We start from the raw sequence: 20,809 nt of genomic DNA, 5'->3' as shown, positions 1-20,809 counted from the left end.
TAACTAAATATAAATGAAGTAAACAATTCAAAGGAAATAAATGAACTGAAATAATTAAATGAAATCAGGTCTTAGGTCTATTGATACGTGCCAGCGTGGGTGCTTTGATAATAATGCAATTTACTTTTGCCAAACGTTCTACTTGCCTCGGGCGGATACATTGTTTCAAATTAGCGTCCGGTGACGACAACGAACAGATACAGCGTAACGTCATACAACAATTTCGACAGTTAATAGTTGAGAAAATCAAAACATTTATTTTACTGTTACATATAATTGCATTATGCGTTTGCAAAGTTGTGTTAATAAGAATTAGGGCCTACACCCTTTTGTTAATCCCTGATTAATGTTTAAAACCACGTAGGATCATTTGTAATTACCCGAAAGGTACCGACTTAATAAAAAAGCGAAGATATAACTGGTATCAAATACCCTGTGAAATTATTCCGCCAGAAGCGGCATCGTTTGAAAGAAAGCTAACATTGAAGGTGGTTTCAAAATAGGGTACACTTTTTTGACGATTGTTAGCAACGGAATCTAGTTATTCGAGATCCGAAAAATACTAGTGAATAATACGTTTTCGTTGTTTTCTAAAAATGTATATTAATGTACATTTAGTATCCGCTGAGCCGAATTTCAACATGTTAGTCTGTTGTAATGCACCCTATCGACCAATTTTGTTGCTTCAAAGGAAAAAAAAAGGAAAAAAAGAAAAATGAAATATGTACCTCTATACGCTTGTTTCAAATACGTTTGAGGCAGTCTCTTGATACGTTTAATGTTGAAGGCTTCAACCGGCCTCTTCTATCTATCTAATGTTAAGGGAGTAAATATGACTTTGTGCTTGGTCGCTTGTAAACAAGCACGTTAAAAATCCAGCTTGGGACCTGGACACGGATAACGGCCAAGCACATTTCGGTCAAATAGTCAAAACAAGCCAAAAGTGTTAAATTTCCAACGATTTTGTTTAACAATCTTACTTCCTGCTTTCTGAAACACCCCTCTGGCTGTGTTTATGGTATGTGCCTCTCGCGAACAGTATTAAAAATGTCCTGAAGAGATTGGCGCGCGGTGGCGCAGAACGCGGCGGTGCCGGTGTAGTGTGAATTTAGGACTCTATGAAATACGGCTCATTGGTAGTATTGCGCATGCCTAAGTGAAGATTGTGAACTTCCAACCAATAAAAGGATAAAAGGGACCAGATTTCCTAGGAGTCTAAATTGATGTAACACCGGGGGCGTGTTTAAAACCAGTTGGTATTTTATCAACCGTTTAAAACCACCCACGCGAGGTTCTCTCGACCAATAGGACAACTGCAAGACTGTGGCAGGTAAAGCAAATCAAAGATTATATTGCTTGAGGAAATTGAAGAAATTTCGTGTTGACAACAGGTTTTTAATTCTTTTTTGTAAGTCCCTTATCCAGAGTATTCTTACCTTTTGTTTCGTTTGTAACTTTGGTAACTTGTCAAAAGAAAACATCGAGAAGCTGGAAAGACCCAGGAAGATTGCCCAGCGCATCATCTGCGCAAAACCTTCTTTGTATGAGCAGCGTGTTTTGTTGAAAGTTCACAAAATAATGCAGGACCCCTCACATCCATTCAATGACCTTTTCAAATTCAACATATCAGGCATCCGTCTTTGCGACCCGCTCACTTCACGTTGTTGCACTCGTTTGTTCCAAACGCTATTTACCTGTTCAGTGTGTCCGTGAATAGGTAATCATTGATATTACTGTAAAGAGCCGTCAATTCGTTTTAGTATGTCATATATATATATGGCGTTGCCCTTTTTGTGTGCGTGCTATGTTGACTTAAGAATTTTTTGTGTGCAATTTACTGTGGTCCTCTCAATTTAAACTGTGTTTTATTGGATTATTTTTAAGTGAGTTTTAGCGATCTGTGTTTATTGTACTACATATTGGTTTAGTGATTTTATGTAATGTCATTGTTCAGAAATGCCAGTGGAAGCTGAATCTCTATACTTTTTAGTGTGGATAATAAACTTGAATTTGAATTTGAATGTAAAACTGTATCAGGTATTTATGAATGATCTTCATCATGTCCGCAATGTTTATCCTATAAGAACCATTGTAGAAATGAATTTTCATTACAAATTGAAAGGCACAGGCCGCACAAACGATTGCTAACCAAATGCTTGCCTAATGCAATGGTGTGGCTGATCACGAGGAAACCAGACGACCACCGTCAAACGATCGGACCCTATACAGGGTGGTTTAGGCAGTATCTCTACCAGATGGATGGATGGCATTGGGCCTTTGGCACCGTCTACAGAAAACCTTGGACAACGCTTCACGAAACGGTTGGATTCGCAAGGAGTAGAGAAGCGGGTTGACGGCGCTGTTCATATACGTCAGGGTGCTCAGAATGACTCGGGTCTGAAATGTCGGGTAGTAGGTCGGGTCGTAGATCTGCCTCAGCAGCATGCATGTGGTCGGTATCCAGGATACTGCGGTCGTACCAAGCACCATGGTGAGCTTCTTGATCACCTTCAACTCCCGCCGGAGCCACTGCTTGCTTCGGCCGACCCCTTCGGCTCCGGCCGGTATCTGGTCAGATTCCGCCCGGAGTTTCTCCCAAACTACCCGGAAGATCTTACCGTACATGACGAACATGAACAGGAAAGGCGCCAGGCCGTTAATGTAGCAGTAAAACTGGAGATGCGCGATGTTGAAGACGTCTTTGAAGTCGAAGCACACGAAGAACGGGTCCTTGATGCCGTTGAGGCCGACAAAAGGCAACACGAACGCGGTGATGAATGTGTAGCTCCAGACGAATGCCAAGATACCACATACCCTGGCTGCGGTCATGTACTGATGCAGGGGGTAGACTATCTTGAGGTACCGGTCTAGACTCAGAGCAAGAAGGGAGAACACACTAGCGCTTGATGAGAACATGATGGAGCACCAAAGTAGGAGACAAGCGTACTTGTTACCGGCTCGGGTTGGATTTAGAGTGATATCTACACCTGGTATCATGGCAACAGACAACAGCCCATCTGCAGCTGCCAGGCTCACAATGAACGAGTTCTCCAAAACCTGCAGAGTCTTGAAATAGGCGACCAGGACCAGCACCGTAGCGTTGGTGAAGAAAATGACGAAAATCAGCAGGAATTGGGTCGTGATGGAGAACTGGAGCCAGCCGGTGATATCCGGATAGGACGGGACCAAGCCGGTCGGATCCGCCCAAGTGCAGTTTTCTGCGCCAGTGCTGTCGCTGCAATTGTCAGCCATTTCGCCGGCAGAGAAATTCATCTTTTTGAAGACGAGCACCAATCTGATACGAGACAATGGGGGAAATCACAAGAAGGTGTAAACATTATTACAGCCTATTACATACCAAACGATGACCATTATTATAAGGGAAATAGTTTACGCGTTGTCCATTATATTGGTTTATTCTAGGTTTAAAATGTACATGTATTTATTATGGGTCTTCTGGTCCAATCTACAGAACCCTTAAAGGTACTTGTACATTCAAAACGAATCATCTCGCGCGCGAGATGATTTATCTTTTTTGAATGTCCCTTAAGTGGCGCTGTACCGATCAAATTGGCACTCAAAATTATTTTTGGGATTTTCTTGTTCAAGGTAGTACTGTCCGTGGTTGACTGCTCTATTTTCCGACACCTCTATGTTCCGACACCCCTATGTTCCGAAACCCCTTTGGTTACAGACCAGTACAAAAAACTGCCATAGACCCCATTGATAAATGCCCCCAATTCAAAAATTCAGGAAAAATACTCACAACTCTCCAGGGTATTCCAGACACACATCAAATTAAAGCTAATTTCATCATCTTTCATTTTCTTTTCAATTTTGGGGGGGTTAACTTATGACTTTTAGGAGAAATTTCCATCCGAAGATGATCACCCCTTAAAATGGTCCTGAAGCCCATCGCCATTTTGATAAACGACGCTTACACTCCATTGCAAAATAGAGCGTTTTTAGGGCTCCAATTTCATCCAAATTGCACAGAACTACAAGCTCACAGTCCTGTGCACGGCTTCCACCCATAATTTTTGTACAAACCCTCAAGTTCACGGCCCACAATTATGCTCAAATAGCGAAGAATTTGAGGGTTGGTCTGATTCAATGATCTTAACACAACGACCAGTTATGTACAATGCAGGCATGCATTGAAGACAATTAAACCAGAACAAAACTTTCTTTGAAACAACTGATGATAAGTATCACTTAAATTTAATAACTGGACTATAATTGTTTCAAAGCATTATGAATTATTGACTAATAACATTGATTGTGGACTAAAGGATTGTGTAAGCCTAATCCTGCCACACATGTCCTTCTTTGTGATCCACAAATACTTTCCTCTGTACTGAATTCAAACCTTTCATTAGGTATGTGTGATTTCACAAATCAGACCAGCTTGGAATTTATAACCCTTCTTCAATGTACTCTATCTCTGGACAGGATTGTCCAAATGAGATGGGATAAAAAGCATAGTGAAGAGAAGGAAAGGTACTTTGAAAAGAGGGTGAACATTATGATGAATAGGGGTGGTTTATATTCTTAATATTTTTGTTTCTAATCCTGCGTTTTTATTGACACACGCTGTACTTTGGGAGACATGTGGAATCAGGGAGACATTTCAATGTCTGCCTCATGCCTCGATCAGCCCCTATTTAGAGGCACAATTTTAACGTCGCAAATAGGCTAGATCGATTGTTCGTGGTCCAATTAGTAAAATTACCAAAATTCGTTGGGGTAGGATCAGGTAAAATTTTGTTTTTGTAGCGGTCATTAAAGTTAGAAAAAAATCTGTGCACAAGCCTGTGTGAATGTCTCCCTAGTGACCCATTAAAGGGAAAATACAACATTTGCAAACATCAAAAAATAAAACTACCAAATCATTTTGAAATACCTTGCTGGACTGTTAGTGAATGACAGTGTAAAGCATCCTGTAAAATCATGGCACCTGATATACTGTCATTTTCAAAAAAAGTGGTATTTTTGTATCAATTTTCAACGCTGATCGGCCGATCAGCGTTGGAAAAAACTGGCTTTTTTTCAAATACTGGCCCCAGTTGACCATCGCACTTGTTTGCAATCGATTACACACCTATGAACGGGTACAAGCCAGCTAGACTGGTTCCCTGACCTTACAATTCCCCAATATATGTAAACTGCTCTGTTTCTTCTTAAATGGAGTCAGGGAACCAGACTACAGGAAAATGATTGTTTTTCTTGGTTTTTATAGCATTTTCGAACCCAAAACCTCACAAAAGTCAGTGTATCTATATTTGCTATATATTTCCAACCCCCCAATTCCAACCATTTCTGAAAATTACAGCAAAAGCAAATGATGTATATTCCCTTTAAAAACAAAAATCTGTGCACAAGCCTTTGGAAATGTCTCCCTATAGTGCCCATTATTGATATTACTGTTTTCCCTATCATATTGTTCGACAATGCTTAATTCTGCCTATTACTCAATAACTGCTATTTTCTTCCTGCATGCACTTATTTGTGCATGCGTATTTGAATAAGATGCACCTAAAAAAAGTATCCAAAAAATGCGGTGCAACGCAACGCGTCTGCGTGCTCCCGAAGAAATATGCATGAGAAAATGAACTGATGATCAGAAATCACTGTGGTGCGAAATTGGTTAAAGCCGCGTCGAATTCATCAAGACTCAGACAATTTCCAATTTGCTTAAACAAGTATCACAAAAGCTTGAGTCGAATAACGCATAAGAACAGTCCTGCTTTAAATTCTAAAAAAAAAAAACAAGTTCGTTTAGAACTTGAAGCAGGACTGTTCTTATCAGAGCTAAAACTACTTAGCGAAAGTTGATAATAAGCAGGACACGTTCTTTTCAGAACTGAACATCTTCTAAGCAGTAGTTATTACCACATGGTGTTACCGCAAACCGAAACGATATCGATATTCCACCATGCAAAGCCTAAAATCTTATATTGAAAATTCTCATTATTTTACCAAAAAAAACAAACTCTAAATGTAAAAGAGTGACAACTTATACTCAAAAAGTGTTTTGTTCGTCTTGATGCTCTTCCAAAGAGTGGATGTTGCATACGTTATTTTAAAGTGGTGTTTCGCTATGGATCATAGCGAAAACCTACTCTAAAAGATGACACCTTCGCTCAAAAAGAGTGAAATTTCCACTTTATTAAAGAGCATAGGCTATGTGACCCGCTCTGCAGAAATGAGTCTCTTCTGGCAAAACTCACGTTTTGAGTTCACTTCATTAATAAAATGGGAATGAAATAAACGTCCATTGGTGTATAATGGACCTCTCTGTGACATTGCAGTGCTTGTTTCATTCTGTCCAGTTTTAACAAAGCTAGAAACGCCTCAATGGCGAATAATTGGTTTGAAACATGACAAATAATACTGTAGGCCTAATAAGGCAAAAAAAAGTCTCCGGTTTCTGGTATGTGCGCGCGTCGCCGTAGCCATGCGCGTCGGCAAAATGAAAAAAAAAATTCAATGAAAAATGATGTCTCAAAACCGCCAAACTCACTGGTTTGACTGGAATCCTGCTGCTGCACAATTTTAACGTGTTTTTAGATGGGGTTATGATTGAGAATAAGCTTTATGTGGCCTCTCTGGTCTCCCATAATATTTGCACTAAGTTTAGTCGGGCACCATTTGCAGTCATCAGCCGACATTTAAAGCAAAAAAAAAACAGGTAAAAAAAAAAAAGCCGCGTCGCCGCACCACTTTTTGGGCAAGCTCCATACCAGAAACCGGAGACTTTTTTTTGGGCCTAACCAAGAAAAGCACCAAACAAATCCTAATTTTGCTTTTTCGTACATTATAACAATTTCTTTGCAAGACATTTAAACTAAAACTATCAAACAACCAAAATATAACAAAAACAAAAAACTAGGTCCTATCTCTACTGAGACTGCATCCCTTGTGTTCCACCTCATTGGGCACACCAAGCTTGCTCTGGGATCCTACTTGGCATCCACACAGGATGCAACTTCACACTTCACCGATTTCGCTTTTGCTACTTAAGTGTTTTCTTTCTTAGATTTTAGGCACCCTCTTGAAGACGGTCAGAGCATACTGACCGGAACGTCGAGTTTATACCTCTGGTTCTTTTCAGAACCATACTCTTAGTTCAGAAATTATTCGCACATGGTGTTTCCGCAAACATTTTATTATGTAGTATCTCCACCATGCAAAGCCTCAAAGTTACTTAAAAACAGAAGACAAATTTTTTTTGATCAATATCCGTTTCAAAATGGCAAGAGCTTAAATTCAAATTATGCGACATCGGACTCACTTTGGCAGGGCGGGTCACATTATGGCGGACAACTCTTGTGGTTTTTATTCTTTTTTAACGTTTACAGAGAACGGGATTAAGAAAAATTGTATCTTTCTTACCTTCAGTCAGAGCTTCAGCTTGGATGAAGACGGTACAGATTCAACGAGTTTGCTTGGAGTTTGCTTGGAGACGTTTCCCGTTTGCGTGATGCCCGTCTTAATGGCTGCAGCGTAAATTTCTTATCCAATAAAAGGAGTGACAATTGTACACGTTTTGTGAGCAAAAGCCGTCTTGTCTGATTGGCTGCTCTATACTTTCGGGGCTAGTTTCTGCGCTGATACGGACCAATGGGAATCAATAATGAGGCTTGCGGTGGTTTTCGACGCCTGGCATAATTGGGTACATTAATTGGGCCTCTGAGATGGTCATCAGGCTACCTAACACGTCAATAAAAGGTCGCTGTGCCGGATACTTAGTTGCAATTAGGCTATCATCTCACAAGGGTGAGACACGACTTACGTAAGTGAGTGCGTGAGCACCTTAATGAGACAAATCCCCGCCTCTTGCAAGCCAAATTCAAGAAAATCAAGTCCTCAGTGTAAACCTCTTGCTCATGGCGCCCTCACCAGGGACAAGTACAACGGAAGTACAAAGTGCCCATGATGCTCACTGAAAGCAAAGAGGGTAATCCTTACTTTTAGGACACCTCTTTTTTTAAGTTCTGTTCAAAACTGAATTTTGCAGATGACTGTCCAGTACCAACGTGACTTTTGCAGGCTAAAGCAGTCTTTTTTCTTCATATAAAGTCATGTTTGTTGTAATTTTGAAAGCACTGTCAAAGAAAATGTGACTTTCCTACCTTTTTTCGCAGTCAGACGTGCATGTTGTAGTTCTCACACGCGTGAAAGCCCTACATAATGAAAGCCCGATGCTGATTGGCTGCTAAAAAAAATAAATTAGTCTGGTTCCCAGAACAAAAGATTCTGACTATTCACTAATCTTTTGGTCTGGGAACCAGACTAAAAATAAACAATTTAGTCTGGTTCCCAGACCAAATGATTCTGACTATTCCTGAATCTTTTGGTCTGGGAACCAGACTAAAAATAAATAAGATGTTTATTTTTTATCAGCCAATCAGCATCGAGCTTTCATCACGTCGAGCTTTCATGTTTGCCATCTTGGTTTTTGAGTCTGTTTTCTGGTTATCATCGTCGTCTTTTACCCCTGAATTCTCCTCATAAATCAAAGCCCTGCCCTCTTTCCACAAAATTTAACCTGCTGATATTCAAGAAGGTGTCATTGCCAATTGTTCAGATGTGCCAAGAAATATCAGAATGTCAATTTTGAGTGTCATTTAGTCAACTGTTTTGGTGAGTCTTTCCCTTCCTATATAGGAACGGGGTCCTAAAAGTAAGGATTACCGCAAAGAGCCGCACCCCGATGGGTCTCTATTTGCTCTTTCACACTTCCGCCATGGGCATGCAGAGCCTCGATCTGGCAACTTTACACAATAAATATAACCGTTGCAGTGGTTCCCGTGTCGGGGTTCAGATCACTGAAGCTACTATTTTTATTGTGTAAAGTTGCCAAATTTAAAAGAAAATGAAAGGTGACATGTTGATCATCATTTTTCTGTGCAGTCTGAACACTTGTGAGAGTTCCGAGTATTTTAAAAGGAATTATAAAAGTATGGGGATTTAACTCTGCACTGGTGTGTATGGGAGTGTTTATACTGGGGTGCACCCATCAGGATAACTACAGTCATATACAATGTGACGTCCTTTCTCTGTACAGGTAGTTCTCCCATTGTACATAGCGCCCTCATCGTGTTCTGGTTTATTTACATCCAGTGAAAATGAGACGACAAACGTCTGCCCTATACCGTGCGCATCACAGAGGTCCGGAATAACTATTCTATACATTGAGGGCGCTCTATGCGGGGATAGACGAATTTCAAGATGGGACCATTGGTGGAATACTGATCAGCTTTTGTAGCGTGATTTTAAGGAGGTGCATAATGATCCAGGCAAAATACCTCCGTTGTTTGACTCCTCAAGAAAATTCACTTGATTCGACTGCAACTATAGAGACAAGACGCTCAGAGTAAAAAGTATTCATTGGAATTGATCGCTATCTGCTCCAGACGTGCCTTTTTCGAACTCTTTTAATGCAATTATTTTTCACAAAATCATGTGATCCCTGTAGTCACCTCCTGTAGGTATTTCATCTTTCAAAATATGAATTCAGACGTACATGGCTAGCGTTTCTCCGTTTATTCTTTACTTTTACACTTGTATGCTTTATTCTTAAACTAGACTTGAAATAAACGGTGAAAATAATGTGAAGATTTACAACTTGCAATGGAACAATAAAAAAAACAAGGTTTCCACTAATTTTTCAACTAGTTTAAAATCAATATTTGCTAAAAAAAAAAAAAAAATTTCAAACTATCCTGAAATTCTGTTTCTTTGAATTCCTAAAAGTATTTTTAAAAGACTTATAATCGACTTAATTAAATTATCGAATTTTGAATATGGTTTATACACCCTAACTTTCATAAACTATACGTCAAATCAAATGGAAGTTTTCCGAGTAAAAATTGACGAACAAGTCAAAAACCTTAGATGTGAAATTTTAATGTTCGTTGAATGGATGTTAGTACACTTATTCTACTTTTAGACTTAAAATCAGTCGTCCAAAGTTTCCAGTTCCTTTCTTGGTTTGCTGACCATTCCATACACATCCTGGGCATATAGACAGCTGCAGATCGTACCTGGAATAAAGAGGAACAACAATATGCATTTAATTGCCATGTTCATTACATTGTGAAAGATTTGATTTTCGCCAAGGTGACTTATCTTATGAAATTAAAACAGAAGATATGAATATTGTTTTGTTTGATTCCGTAAGTCTGGATAAACCGAATGGAGGGGAGCCTAGTAAACCTGGTTCCAGAGTGCAAAAACTGTATTCAATTGATTTCAACAATTTAATGGAAGACTTTCAAGTTTCCTGCATGTGTCTTTCACAAGGCAATGGGTCGGCCATACCCATTTATTGGGGCCACCAGATAACTCGAACTTTTTGGCCTTGGCGAGACTTGAGCAAGTCTCATTCACGAGTCAGTTAGTAAGTCAGTCTGCCAGTCAGGTTAAAAAAAGGATACACAGTCGACTCTCGTTATTACGAGGTTCTCCGGACTTTAATCTCCTCGTATTATCCGGAAGCTCGTCTTATGCGGAAAGTCATTTTACCCACGATCGTGTGCACAAACATGCAACGCAGGTGTTTTCTTGAAATGACCCCTCAGGCACCACCAAAAAAACATCAAGATGGGCTTCGATTTATTTATTTTTGGTTTAAAGTAAACGACGAAGAACAAAATGCAGTATGTAATGCCGTGATCCCTTGGTTCTTTATTTAGTATGATCCTAATAATTAACAAGCCCATGCAGGGGCAGATATGTTGGATAAGTCGTACTTACCAGAGCTATCCGCAGGTAGAGACCTCCCAGAGCAGGACCTCACAAATCTGCAAAGTGGCTTCGTCTTTAGGAATGTGAATAACGATCTCATCTCCTCTAATAGGTGGATCGCAAATGACGAGGTTCATCCCGCCGGGGATATTGGCCGACTCGGCGCTGACGGGGGAGCCGCACCGCTCGTGTCGGTGTATTCCCCCTACAAGCACCTCTGCTCCGGCCAAACGGACATCTACAATGTATGGAAATACAAAGATTAACGTCAGCTATGGAGAAAATAGTGTTTTTAATGACTGGTGTAAATACCCTTCAAGGGAATTTGGGCAACCTCGCAGTCAGATGCCCTGATTAAAAGAGACAAAACTGAATTTACAAAGAGCATTGGTTTTAGCCAGGTCCGTATTTCAAAAAGTTGCATTCATCTGTAAAATCTTACGATTAATCTCCAAGTTTAAACGTCATTAAACCATGGCAAATAATGGGAACGTATAGTGCATGACTCTTTGATAAATTGGCATTTTCATAACAGGCTGCATTATTTCGACCAAACTGGGCCAAGTAAACAAAACTGAGATAGAAATTCTTGAGTGATTAAAAACCCAGCAAATTCAGACAAGCTTTTATAACTTACAGCTACCATCCCGACGGTTCACAATGCCGACTTGCGCAATGCAGCGAGACTCAAGAAGATTCAACCTCCACCACGGGTGCCCTTCGGTTTCTGGAAATAACGGAGAATAACAAAGCCTCGATAAATTAATTGCCTTTGAAACGGGGAGTATTATAAAGCATGCAAGCCTATAGGTTTAGACATTTCATTGAATTTGACTTTTATTTAGATATTTCTATTGTACTGGAATACAGTTCTTAACAAATGTTATGACAATAATATAATTCATATTGTAGTTTTATTTATTTATTTATTTTTCTTTCGTATCATTAAGCCCTCACGATTTTCAAGTGTAACTTGTTCAGTTTTCCCTGTATCTAAATTCTGCGGTGAAATACGTCTAATGATTCCTCACAGTCGCATGAACACTGCATCCACATTAGAAAGTATTAGCTGTGCCGGAGGCCTGGTGGAGAGATCGGTTGAGGACAGTCGAAACAGGACTCAGGTAAAGGACTGAAAACAAGATCCACAAGTCGGCCTGGGTGGGATTCGAACCCGGGTCATGGAGTTGAAAGGCGAAGAAACGTTTCACCAACGTGACTGTGTGAGTGTCAGCTAAGATAAGCGACCGACATACCTGTATGCGCGCAGGTTTCTCCGTTGATCAGGTCCGAGTTGAAATTCCCGTCCACTGCGTTCCCAGAAACGTAATCTACGCCGTTGAAAGTCAGAGTGGAACTCTGCTCTGTTTGAGGGTTGGCGAAGTCTACCAGTGTAACAGGAGAAGCTGCAAGTCATATCGAAGTAAAGAAAGGAGATATCAGAATGTATACAGATCTTTTTTTTTATGAAAACCGATGAGTTCGATTTACAGCATACACATTATGTACGAAAAAAGGTTGTATTAGACACTACGTATTTAGACACTAACAGAGCAGTTAAATTCGTGAACCCCCAAAACATGGCCTTTTGAACGTCGAGTTGCTCAGGAAATATGCTCAGTATGATTGAAATGTTAAATCATAACGAAAGAAGAATTTCTAAACTTCATATCAGTGAAAAAGACGCCGTCATCGATGCCAAAACCACACAATTGTATACTGGTAAAGCAGACCTTTAAGTCTGAAAGAAATCGTTCGGAATGTCCCTAAATCTATGTATTTATATCAATTTCTAGGAATTTACAAAAAAAAATGTTATTTCACGAGTAGTTGAACGCATTATCATCTAAGTATATTCCGAATTTCAGCTTAATATATTGTTGCTAACGCTTGTGTTACAGCGCCAACTATCTGTAAGGAAAATCTGGACGGGATTTTTTTTTCCGGCCGAAACCAAAAAGGGTGATATTTATCAATTAATAACTCGTGAAGGAGGCTTTTATGCAAATTGTTATTGCACACCATATGGATAGGAACCTTATTGATATTTGTGGTGCTTGAAAACCTTGGCAGACATTGCTAACGCCAGTGTTACAGCTTTCAAATTAGCCAGGCCTCTTTTTCCGAATTCAACGAAAAGTAAAGAACATATCACAATGAGTTTTAGCATATCGCTGCATCCGTTAAAGGGAATAATAGCTTCAAAAAGAGGAAAATTATCCTGGAAACTTCTCCGCTTGAGCTGCCCCCTACTTGTCAGCTGAAGAGCAATGAGACGGGGAAAATGTTGACTGTTCACTTTTTATGTTCACAAAAACATCCTATCGTTTACGATAACGACTGTCATGTAATTTTTCGGGAGAAGTGAAATTTACCTTCAACATTTGCCATTCTCTTCCTCGTTACTACGCATATGCCTACTTTGGGCGACACTTCCAAGCAGAACGTGCCCTCAATGCACTGATACGGCGATGGGCTCAAGGGATCACAGGCTGAGAATAAAGCAATGGTATTCAAATATTAGTTTTACCGCACGATAACACCATGCGGCAATACATTGGAATCGTGAACATTAAAGCTGATTAAATAACCAGAAAATTAAGAAGAAATCAACTGCAGAAACTTACGCGATCCGGGATATTGCTTCACAGCAACCTCGTCGGCTGAAAGGAAAGAGAGGCGGAACATTGTATTAATACTCCACGGAAAACTTAGCGATGGGAAACACATTTTCGGGGTGAAACACAAATTAGCACGGGAAATTGATTGTGGTCCGAGGGAAGGATTGTAAATTGCAGCCACCGCTTTCTCCCAAAAATAAAAGACGGACTGAAGTTCAAAGAGAAGAAAAAAAGAAGAAGGACATGTTACCTTTGTTAGTTTCAGCCGCGAAGACAGAGCCCAGGCACACCAGAACGACCAAGCAGATATAAGCCTTCATCTTGACTGCATAAAGATACGTTAACCCAGAATTATAAAAGCGGCAACCACAACAAGAACTAGAGGTTCGCGTTTGTTGAGCTCCAAACACAAAGTGGTCGGGCCGGCATCTATTTCATATGTCTTAAACTTTGCCACAATAATCAACTGAAAATCATTTTAAAACATTTTTCAACCTGCCGCTAGAGGCCGTTCTAACATGAAGTCACCGGTATTTTTTGTCTAAAGTACAAACTGGCTGGAGACTAACATCGCTGAAAGCAAATGCACATCTTTTTCCAACTTTAAATTACAAGGCACTTCCGGTTTGGACCGGAAAGAAGGGTCAAGTAAGTTTGCAAGTCCCATACACAGCAATATCAGATCTCCCCCTAAAGCTATAATAAATTTAATACAGCTCAATGGATCTCTCACAGTTGATTTTCAAATATTAATTACGTGGTCTCAACATATATGCACACCTAAGCTACTGTATTGTAAACTCATCAAGTACAATCGTAAAAAACCAGTATCTCTAAAAGTAAAATTCGCACACCATTGGCGTAATGCAAAGTATTGCTCGCCATACCTATTCACCCCAATATGCACGTTTAAAAAAAACCGCCTAGTTGGGCACCCGTTAAAGTTATGTAGCGCCCTCTAATTCATATGGCATCTAATTCATGTGTTGCGCCCGACCACTCAATGATACTAGTTCCATACCCAACCTCGTCAACAGGGTGTCGAGCAGTACGCGCCCACCTCTGCTCTCTCACCCTGGTATTGGATCATTTGCATGTGCAAGATTATTGAACACATATGCAAATGAGGAATAGCCTGGTGCCTGCATGTGCATTACATAAGCGTTTGATTTTGTATGCGGTATCTGGGGTAAAAACAGCATCAATTCGTCGCGCCGGAATTTGTTTAACTTAAAATGTTACAATCTGGCCCGCCAATATGCAGTATCACATTTTCATATTAATATAAGCAAACTGGAAAGGAAAGGAGTGTTATTGAGAAGGTGTGGACGTTATTATTACAAAGCACCATAAAAACACGTAATGTACGTTGGAAATAACAGCACCAACTACACGATATAAATCCATTATTAGCAAATTGCTTTATCGAATCAGGACGATGGTGGTTCCATACCTGCATCGGGCATCAATGGATTTTCCTGCCATGTTGCCTAAATTGAATTCTGTATCTGCATATGTCTAGATTTGAACTTTCTATTAAAAAACACAATATTCAAGCAACTGTGGCGACTATCTTATCCAACGTAAAGACACTTGTGACTTTATACACGTACACAATGGTAACTGAATCACCAAGTACACAGACTTGATTCAATTGCCTTAAATCGGTATCTTACAAAAATAAGTTTAAACTAGAGGTTCGCGTTTGTAATGTTACAAACGCAGAGTGGTCGGGCAGACAACTATTTCATTAGACACTGCCCAGTTAAGTTTGAATATTTTTATGTCAGAACAAAGGATTACGAACTTCAAAATTTCCAGTACAATCAATCATTTTGTAAAAAAAAATGCATCTTTTAAAGAATATGATAAATTTCAGTATACATTTTAGGTACACGTACACGTTGTTTCCAGTTTGATGACGTCATCAGTCAAGGGACTACTGATTTAGTTCAAGGAGGATACCTGTTTATCATTAAGTAAAAATAATGCATGGAAATGTGGAAATTACAAGTGTATGTAATAATAACACCCAACTTCCGGTCTGATCCTGTAATGATTATAAAATCCTGCAAATTCATTTGTGGTTGCTCACGGAATATATAGGGACAATTTGGCAGAATTTTGCTTGAGGGCTTTAAAATTTGAAAAAGTTAAACTCGTTTTGATGTTCCGCTGGAGGGTGTCCTTTCGGGGATGACGTCAAAATTATGTTTTTTTGTGTTTGGCATCCCTCACTTAACACTTTCATAATGTACTTGTCTGTTGTAAAATGCTTTTGTTTTAGTTACGATTAATTTAGGTCAAGTGGTTTTGTGCCCGGGAACACCGGAAATGAGTAAGTTGCTCAAAGCACCGTCTAGTAACCTCACGAAAACAATTGAACACGAAGAGATTTTGCTCAAACTATTTTGTCAAATTGTGCCCTGAAATCGCTTGTAATTTGATACCTGATGACGTCTTGATGACAAAAAAAATTTATAACATCATCTTCGTAACATGGTACAAGTTCGTCCCCAACTGGCTCTCATAGGATATAAAGCGCACGTTAGCAACTTGTGTCGTCAATTATGTCTCTGGTCTATACCCTAATGAGCTCGTTTGCATAGCTTCCCCAAGTCAACTCGGATATGGTAATCCTGGTGGAACCAACAAGAACCAGTTGAAACCAACTGACCAAACCAGTATTAACTGATAATCCTTATGCACTGTTATTTTGGTTGTGTAAAAATCAAACGGTTGTGTACTATATGAACCTAGCAACCCGTTGTGTAAACTGTTCTTTACACAACTTGTGTAAAATATTACACAACCTGTTCAATATTTGTACACAACTAGTTGCTAGGTTCATATAGTACACAACCGAAATGACAGTGTGGAATCAACAGGAACCGGTCGAAACTAAATGAATAAACCAGTAATGACTGGTAATTCTGATGGGATCAACAGGAACCAGTTGAAACCAACTGAATAAACCAGTAATAACTGGTGATCCTGATGGGACCAATAAGAACCAGTTGAAACCAGTTAAACTTACCAGTAAGAACTGGATACATTGGAATTACAGGGAACAGGAACCAGTTGAAACCATAGTCGAACCAGTTACCTACGGGTAATTCTTACTGGATTCATGAATTCTACGTGACAGGTCTGTAAGACGAGCGTTTGGCATATTTGTACAGATAGGCTAACACAATGTAAACTGTCGCGTCCATATACTCATAAAGTAAGTTACTTACATGAAGTTGACGCTGTTGTGCTCCTGAAGTAGAGATAAGCTTGCTAGTTGACGACAATCGCCGGAATATCTATTTGGAGAAAGGACCAGACCTTTTATACTTTTTGGAGATGTAAATGGACGGTGCAGAGCTTACGAATGTGGTAACGAAGGACCAATAATTAAGAGTGGTATCAGTAGACGTTCCAGATTGGCTGAAAATTATAAGATGTGAACTCCAGTGAAAGCCCCACCCACGCTTCTTGACCAATCACAGCTGCGATTAAAGACTGACATGCGTGCACTAAAGTGCACCATGCATTTGCGTGCGTTTGACGCACGGGCTGGCACGTGCAGTGGGGCAGCGGATGGTGTCACGTATAGACTTTAGTATAGACTTTCAAAACGTATTGTTACAAACAAACAGATACATGTTATTCATTTTTAGAAATAGTTGTATATCAAGCAGAATGTGTTGATTTGTTGTATTTAGAAATACCTATCAAGGCATACGTACAGTCGTACACCCTTAAAAGAGTTAATTCGTCTATAAGAGACAAAGGACAAACATTCTAATTTAAAGATGACATTGTGCAATGACAAGAAACGTCTTTGCTATCACAAGAGTCGATTAAACGTCATTTCCTACAATTACTCGTATCAGCAAACTGTAATTGATCATAAAACCAGTAACTCGAAATTAATCGTTTCGACGAACATTATTTTTGATATTAAAACAATATTTTACACTACAGATTCAATTGAGACAAAACAAACTTCGTTTTGTATGAATCCTTTTTTGTAACGTATCTGGCAAGTTATTTATCATGTAAACTGGTTTGTTATGGTTGTCAGCCGCTAGAAGCAGACATATCAGGACAAACAACGAAACGCAATACTTGACAAAAGTTACCATCAAAAGCGTTAAAGTGACTGCCTCAATAAGTACGTAACAATTCTGCAATGCTCGCTCTTGAACACTTACATAATCTTATGTTTTATACTCAGTCCAATTTAAAAAAAAAACCTATAATTTTCTCTTACAAAATGTTTGGATTCGAGTAATCACAATATGTCGCAAGAAGAATCAATGAAACAGTATACAACTAACATTCGGAGATGTAACGTATCTTGTGACAAATATAATGGCACGCCTATAAGACATAGGCCTACCTTTTTTTCTTTTCTCATTTAGCCCCCTTTCATAACCTTCTTGGCCTTTTTTTTTAAAGCCTTTTTGCAGTAGGATATCATTTCAAGTTTATTTTACTTAATTGGTCGCCTTGCTCAGAGCTTTTGAACATGACAAGTGACACTAATACGTTACCAAGCTGATCTGATACGTTACTTACCAGGTTGATCAGATACGTTGTCAGGTTGATCAGACTGCTTAATAAACCACCATTTTCCGTGAAAATCATGTGTTCGCGGGCTTATTTTTTTGTAAAGTCGTAGTGCTGTACGGCCTTAAATGTTCTTGCTTTAGATTTATATCTATACTTAACAATTTATAGGTTATGTCCTTTAATGTTAACACAAGTCAATGAAAAAAATAAGTATCTTTTCAACACTCTACTTGACTGTGCGAATGTGAACACTCTTAAAAAGCTGGTTATTTTGGTTGGTAGAAACAGTTGGTTAAAATTTAAACCAATTTTTCCAATGTTGCCCAACGTTGGGTATTTTTTTTTAAACAACTGTTGGGCGGTTCACCTGGTAAACAACAGCTGGCTAAAATTAGTCATTCTACTAGTACCCAATGCTGGTTAAATTAACCCTTATTCAAGGCAGAATAAAGAGAAACTCTGCGTATTTAGTCTTTTTTTTTTCATTATTAAATTCGATGGACTAAATTCAATTTTTTGATTGGCTACCACGAAAATCATGGATTTCCCCCCTAACAAATTCGTCAAAAGTCTTAGAATAGAAATGAAATTTAATTTGAGCTGTCACGGTGCTCAGTTTAAGAAGCTGTTTAAGAAAAGCAGGCCTATGGTAGTTAGGTTCTTGGAGAGTCCATGATATATATAGCACTGTATATTCGTTTTGATATCCGTCCCCTTAGTGGCGTAAACCTGTGCCGACGACTGGGGGGGGGGGGGGGGGGAGTGACTCCCCCTAAAATTCTAAAACCATCCCTACGTAGCAAAATTCAAAAAGCGGTTAGCGGGAGGGAGGGGGGCTGAACACCATTCGTCACTATACGTAGCACTGCATGAAGACAGATCAGCGACATGAGTGTATGCTACTGCTGTTTATGAGCATTTTACTTCAATTACTGACTTTATGAGTAAAGTTGATATTTTCCTGTCGATTTTTTTAAATTGGCTACAATTTCTTTCTGTCTGGGTGTATGTGTGTGTGTGTGTGTGTGAGTATGGGTGTGTTTGTCTGTGTGTGTGTGTGTTTTTATATTCACCACTTATGGGGGATGATCCAATGACCCACCCTTCCCCCTCAAAATGTCGGGGGTATATATCCCCCAGGGATTTACACCCTTGTCCGTTCCTTCGAATCACCCCGAACCCTTCCCAATCCCATCGGCATGAGCGTCGCCGGAATTTTGTCCAGAGGCAGCTATGATTATTTGACACTTGGGGCGCTGTTCAACTGTAAACGAAGCCGTATACAGAGCACGGATCTGATAGTACATAATATTTTAAGACACCTTTTCGGTGGTTTTGTCAAAATTGCAGAAAAATTAACAGTTCCAAAATTACTCAGACAATCTTGTTCCCCTACCCCCGGCTCCGCACAAGTGACCCCCCCCCCCTGTTCTTCAATCCTCTTGTCCGCACTGTTACCACCTTTTAGAATGCAAGGAGAAATCCCGAGGTACCGAGGTTGAAAGAGAATCCAATGCAGTAATTAGTTCCCTGATCATTTCAGGGGAGAAACCTGCTGGTACATCACCCAAGACGCTTTGGATCCCTGGGATCTTCACTTGGCGTCGGCTATATCCATGCATGATAATCTACAAAGCCTTGTAATTATTTGACTGCATGGGTAAAGTCCTCTTTGTATTTCCTAAGGTAGAATGTGACCCATTCATTAAAAATGTTGATTGAAACAAAACGAATAGGGCGCGAGAGAAGATATTCACGTACAAAATAATGACCGAGTTAAAGAAGTTTGCCCGCGCTCTTGATTTTTTCCCTAACAAACTTTGAATTTGTTTGTTTTAATACTGTGTTCAGGAAAAACAGCTTTGTTTCCAATTTCAGGCGTCTGCAGCCCTCGCAAAAGGACGTTTTTGTTGTGCGGGTAAATGAACCCGCCCTCCAAGAGCCAAGTCATTGTCAAGCCGCAAATAATTCATACTTTGTAAAAAAATAATTCAATAATTAAACTTTGGTGGACTACCATGTCTCATTCAAAAGTGAATAACTTTCATGTCACTATAGGTAAAAAGCATGAATATTACATTTTTTCCGGTTTCACACTCGAAATGGATGTTTAACGGCGTTTGGTTGATTTTTCGCCATCGTAATAACATATTTAAACCAGAAAAATATTATTCTAAATAGTTTGTTAATGTAGCAAAAGCCAATCCAACAAGCAATTATGTATACCAAGGGCTTCCCCTGAGGCGTACCTGAAAACTGAGGCTCTTCCACTTGAGCCTTATACCCCCGTCCCGCCCCCTGAATCTCCTACCTTCTCAGAACTTATGGGACTAAAAAGGAGCAGCCGCAGCGTTGGTATTGTTAAAAATTTAATGCCCTACTTCAGGAACTGAGTCTTTTTAAGCGTACCCTATTTTCGAGTTGCAACCCCCCCCCCCCAAAAAAAAGCAACGTAAATAAACAACGAATAATATGGATAAGTACATGCGTCGGGTGCGCGGAAGAAAGTCGTTAGGGTGAAAAACAATGGGTCAAAAGGTCAAATTCGGATTTTTTTCCCCGGGTAATAGATAGAGCATGGAAAAAACTTTCATTTGATTTAGATTTTCTCTCAAAGGGCTACGTAATACTGATGTAATTAACAGTACAGCAAAAGTAGTAAGGACTTTTTCTCTATTTGTTCCCGACAAACGGTCGTTAGCGTGTAATTGTAATTAATGTAACAAAATATGTGCCAAGTGCGTTAACTTTTTTTTCTTCCAAAATGACCGGCCGGGCAATTTTCAAGATGGCCGCCAGCTTTTTTTTTTTTAAATGGCCGCCACTTGGACTCAGGAAATGACAGCCCAGCTTTATATGGGCTAGATGCAACA

At 39.6% G+C, this 20,809-nt stretch overlaps 2 protein-coding genes across 2 annotated transcripts; both read right to left on the bottom strand.

Annotated features, from left to right (window-relative positions):
* Nucleotides 1-1,191: 1,191 nt before the first annotated feature.
* On the bottom strand, nucleotides 1,192-3,276 carry LOC119731672 (adenosine receptor A2b-like). The gene has a single exon (XM_038204880.1). The coding sequence runs from the start codon at nucleotides 3,271-3,273 to the stop codon at nucleotides 2,236-2,238; it is 1,038 nt and encodes a 345-aa protein (XP_038060808.1). The 5' UTR covers nucleotides 3,274-3,276; the 3' UTR covers nucleotides 1,192-2,235.
* A 6,644-nt stretch (nucleotides 3,277-9,920) lies between these two features.
* LOC119731583 (fucolectin-1-like) lies at nucleotides 9,921-16,715 on the bottom strand. The gene is made up of 8 exons (XM_038204773.1): nucleotides 16,613-16,715; nucleotides 13,624-13,698; nucleotides 13,380-13,415; nucleotides 13,128-13,244; nucleotides 12,009-12,158; nucleotides 11,390-11,479; nucleotides 10,762-10,990; nucleotides 9,921-10,049 (listed from the first exon to the last, which is right to left on the bottom strand). Exons 2-7 carry the CDS (start codon nucleotides 13,691-13,693, stop codon nucleotides 10,767-10,769), a joined length of 687 nt encoding a protein of 228 aa, XP_038060701.1. The 5' UTR covers nucleotides 13,694-13,698; nucleotides 16,613-16,715; the 3' UTR covers nucleotides 9,921-10,049; nucleotides 10,762-10,766.
* Between the last annotated feature and the right edge of the window lie 4,094 nt (nucleotides 16,716-20,809).

Source organism: Patiria miniata, unplaced genomic scaffold (genome assembly GCF_015706575.1).
Source record: "Patiria miniata isolate m_02_andy unplaced genomic scaffold, ASM1570657v1 HiC_scaffold_24, whole genome shotgun sequence".
In the NCBI taxonomy this organism is placed as follows: domain Eukaryota; kingdom Metazoa; phylum Echinodermata; class Asteroidea; order Valvatida; family Asterinidae; genus Patiria; species Patiria miniata.
This window is presented reverse-complemented; position numbering and strand designations above follow the sequence as displayed.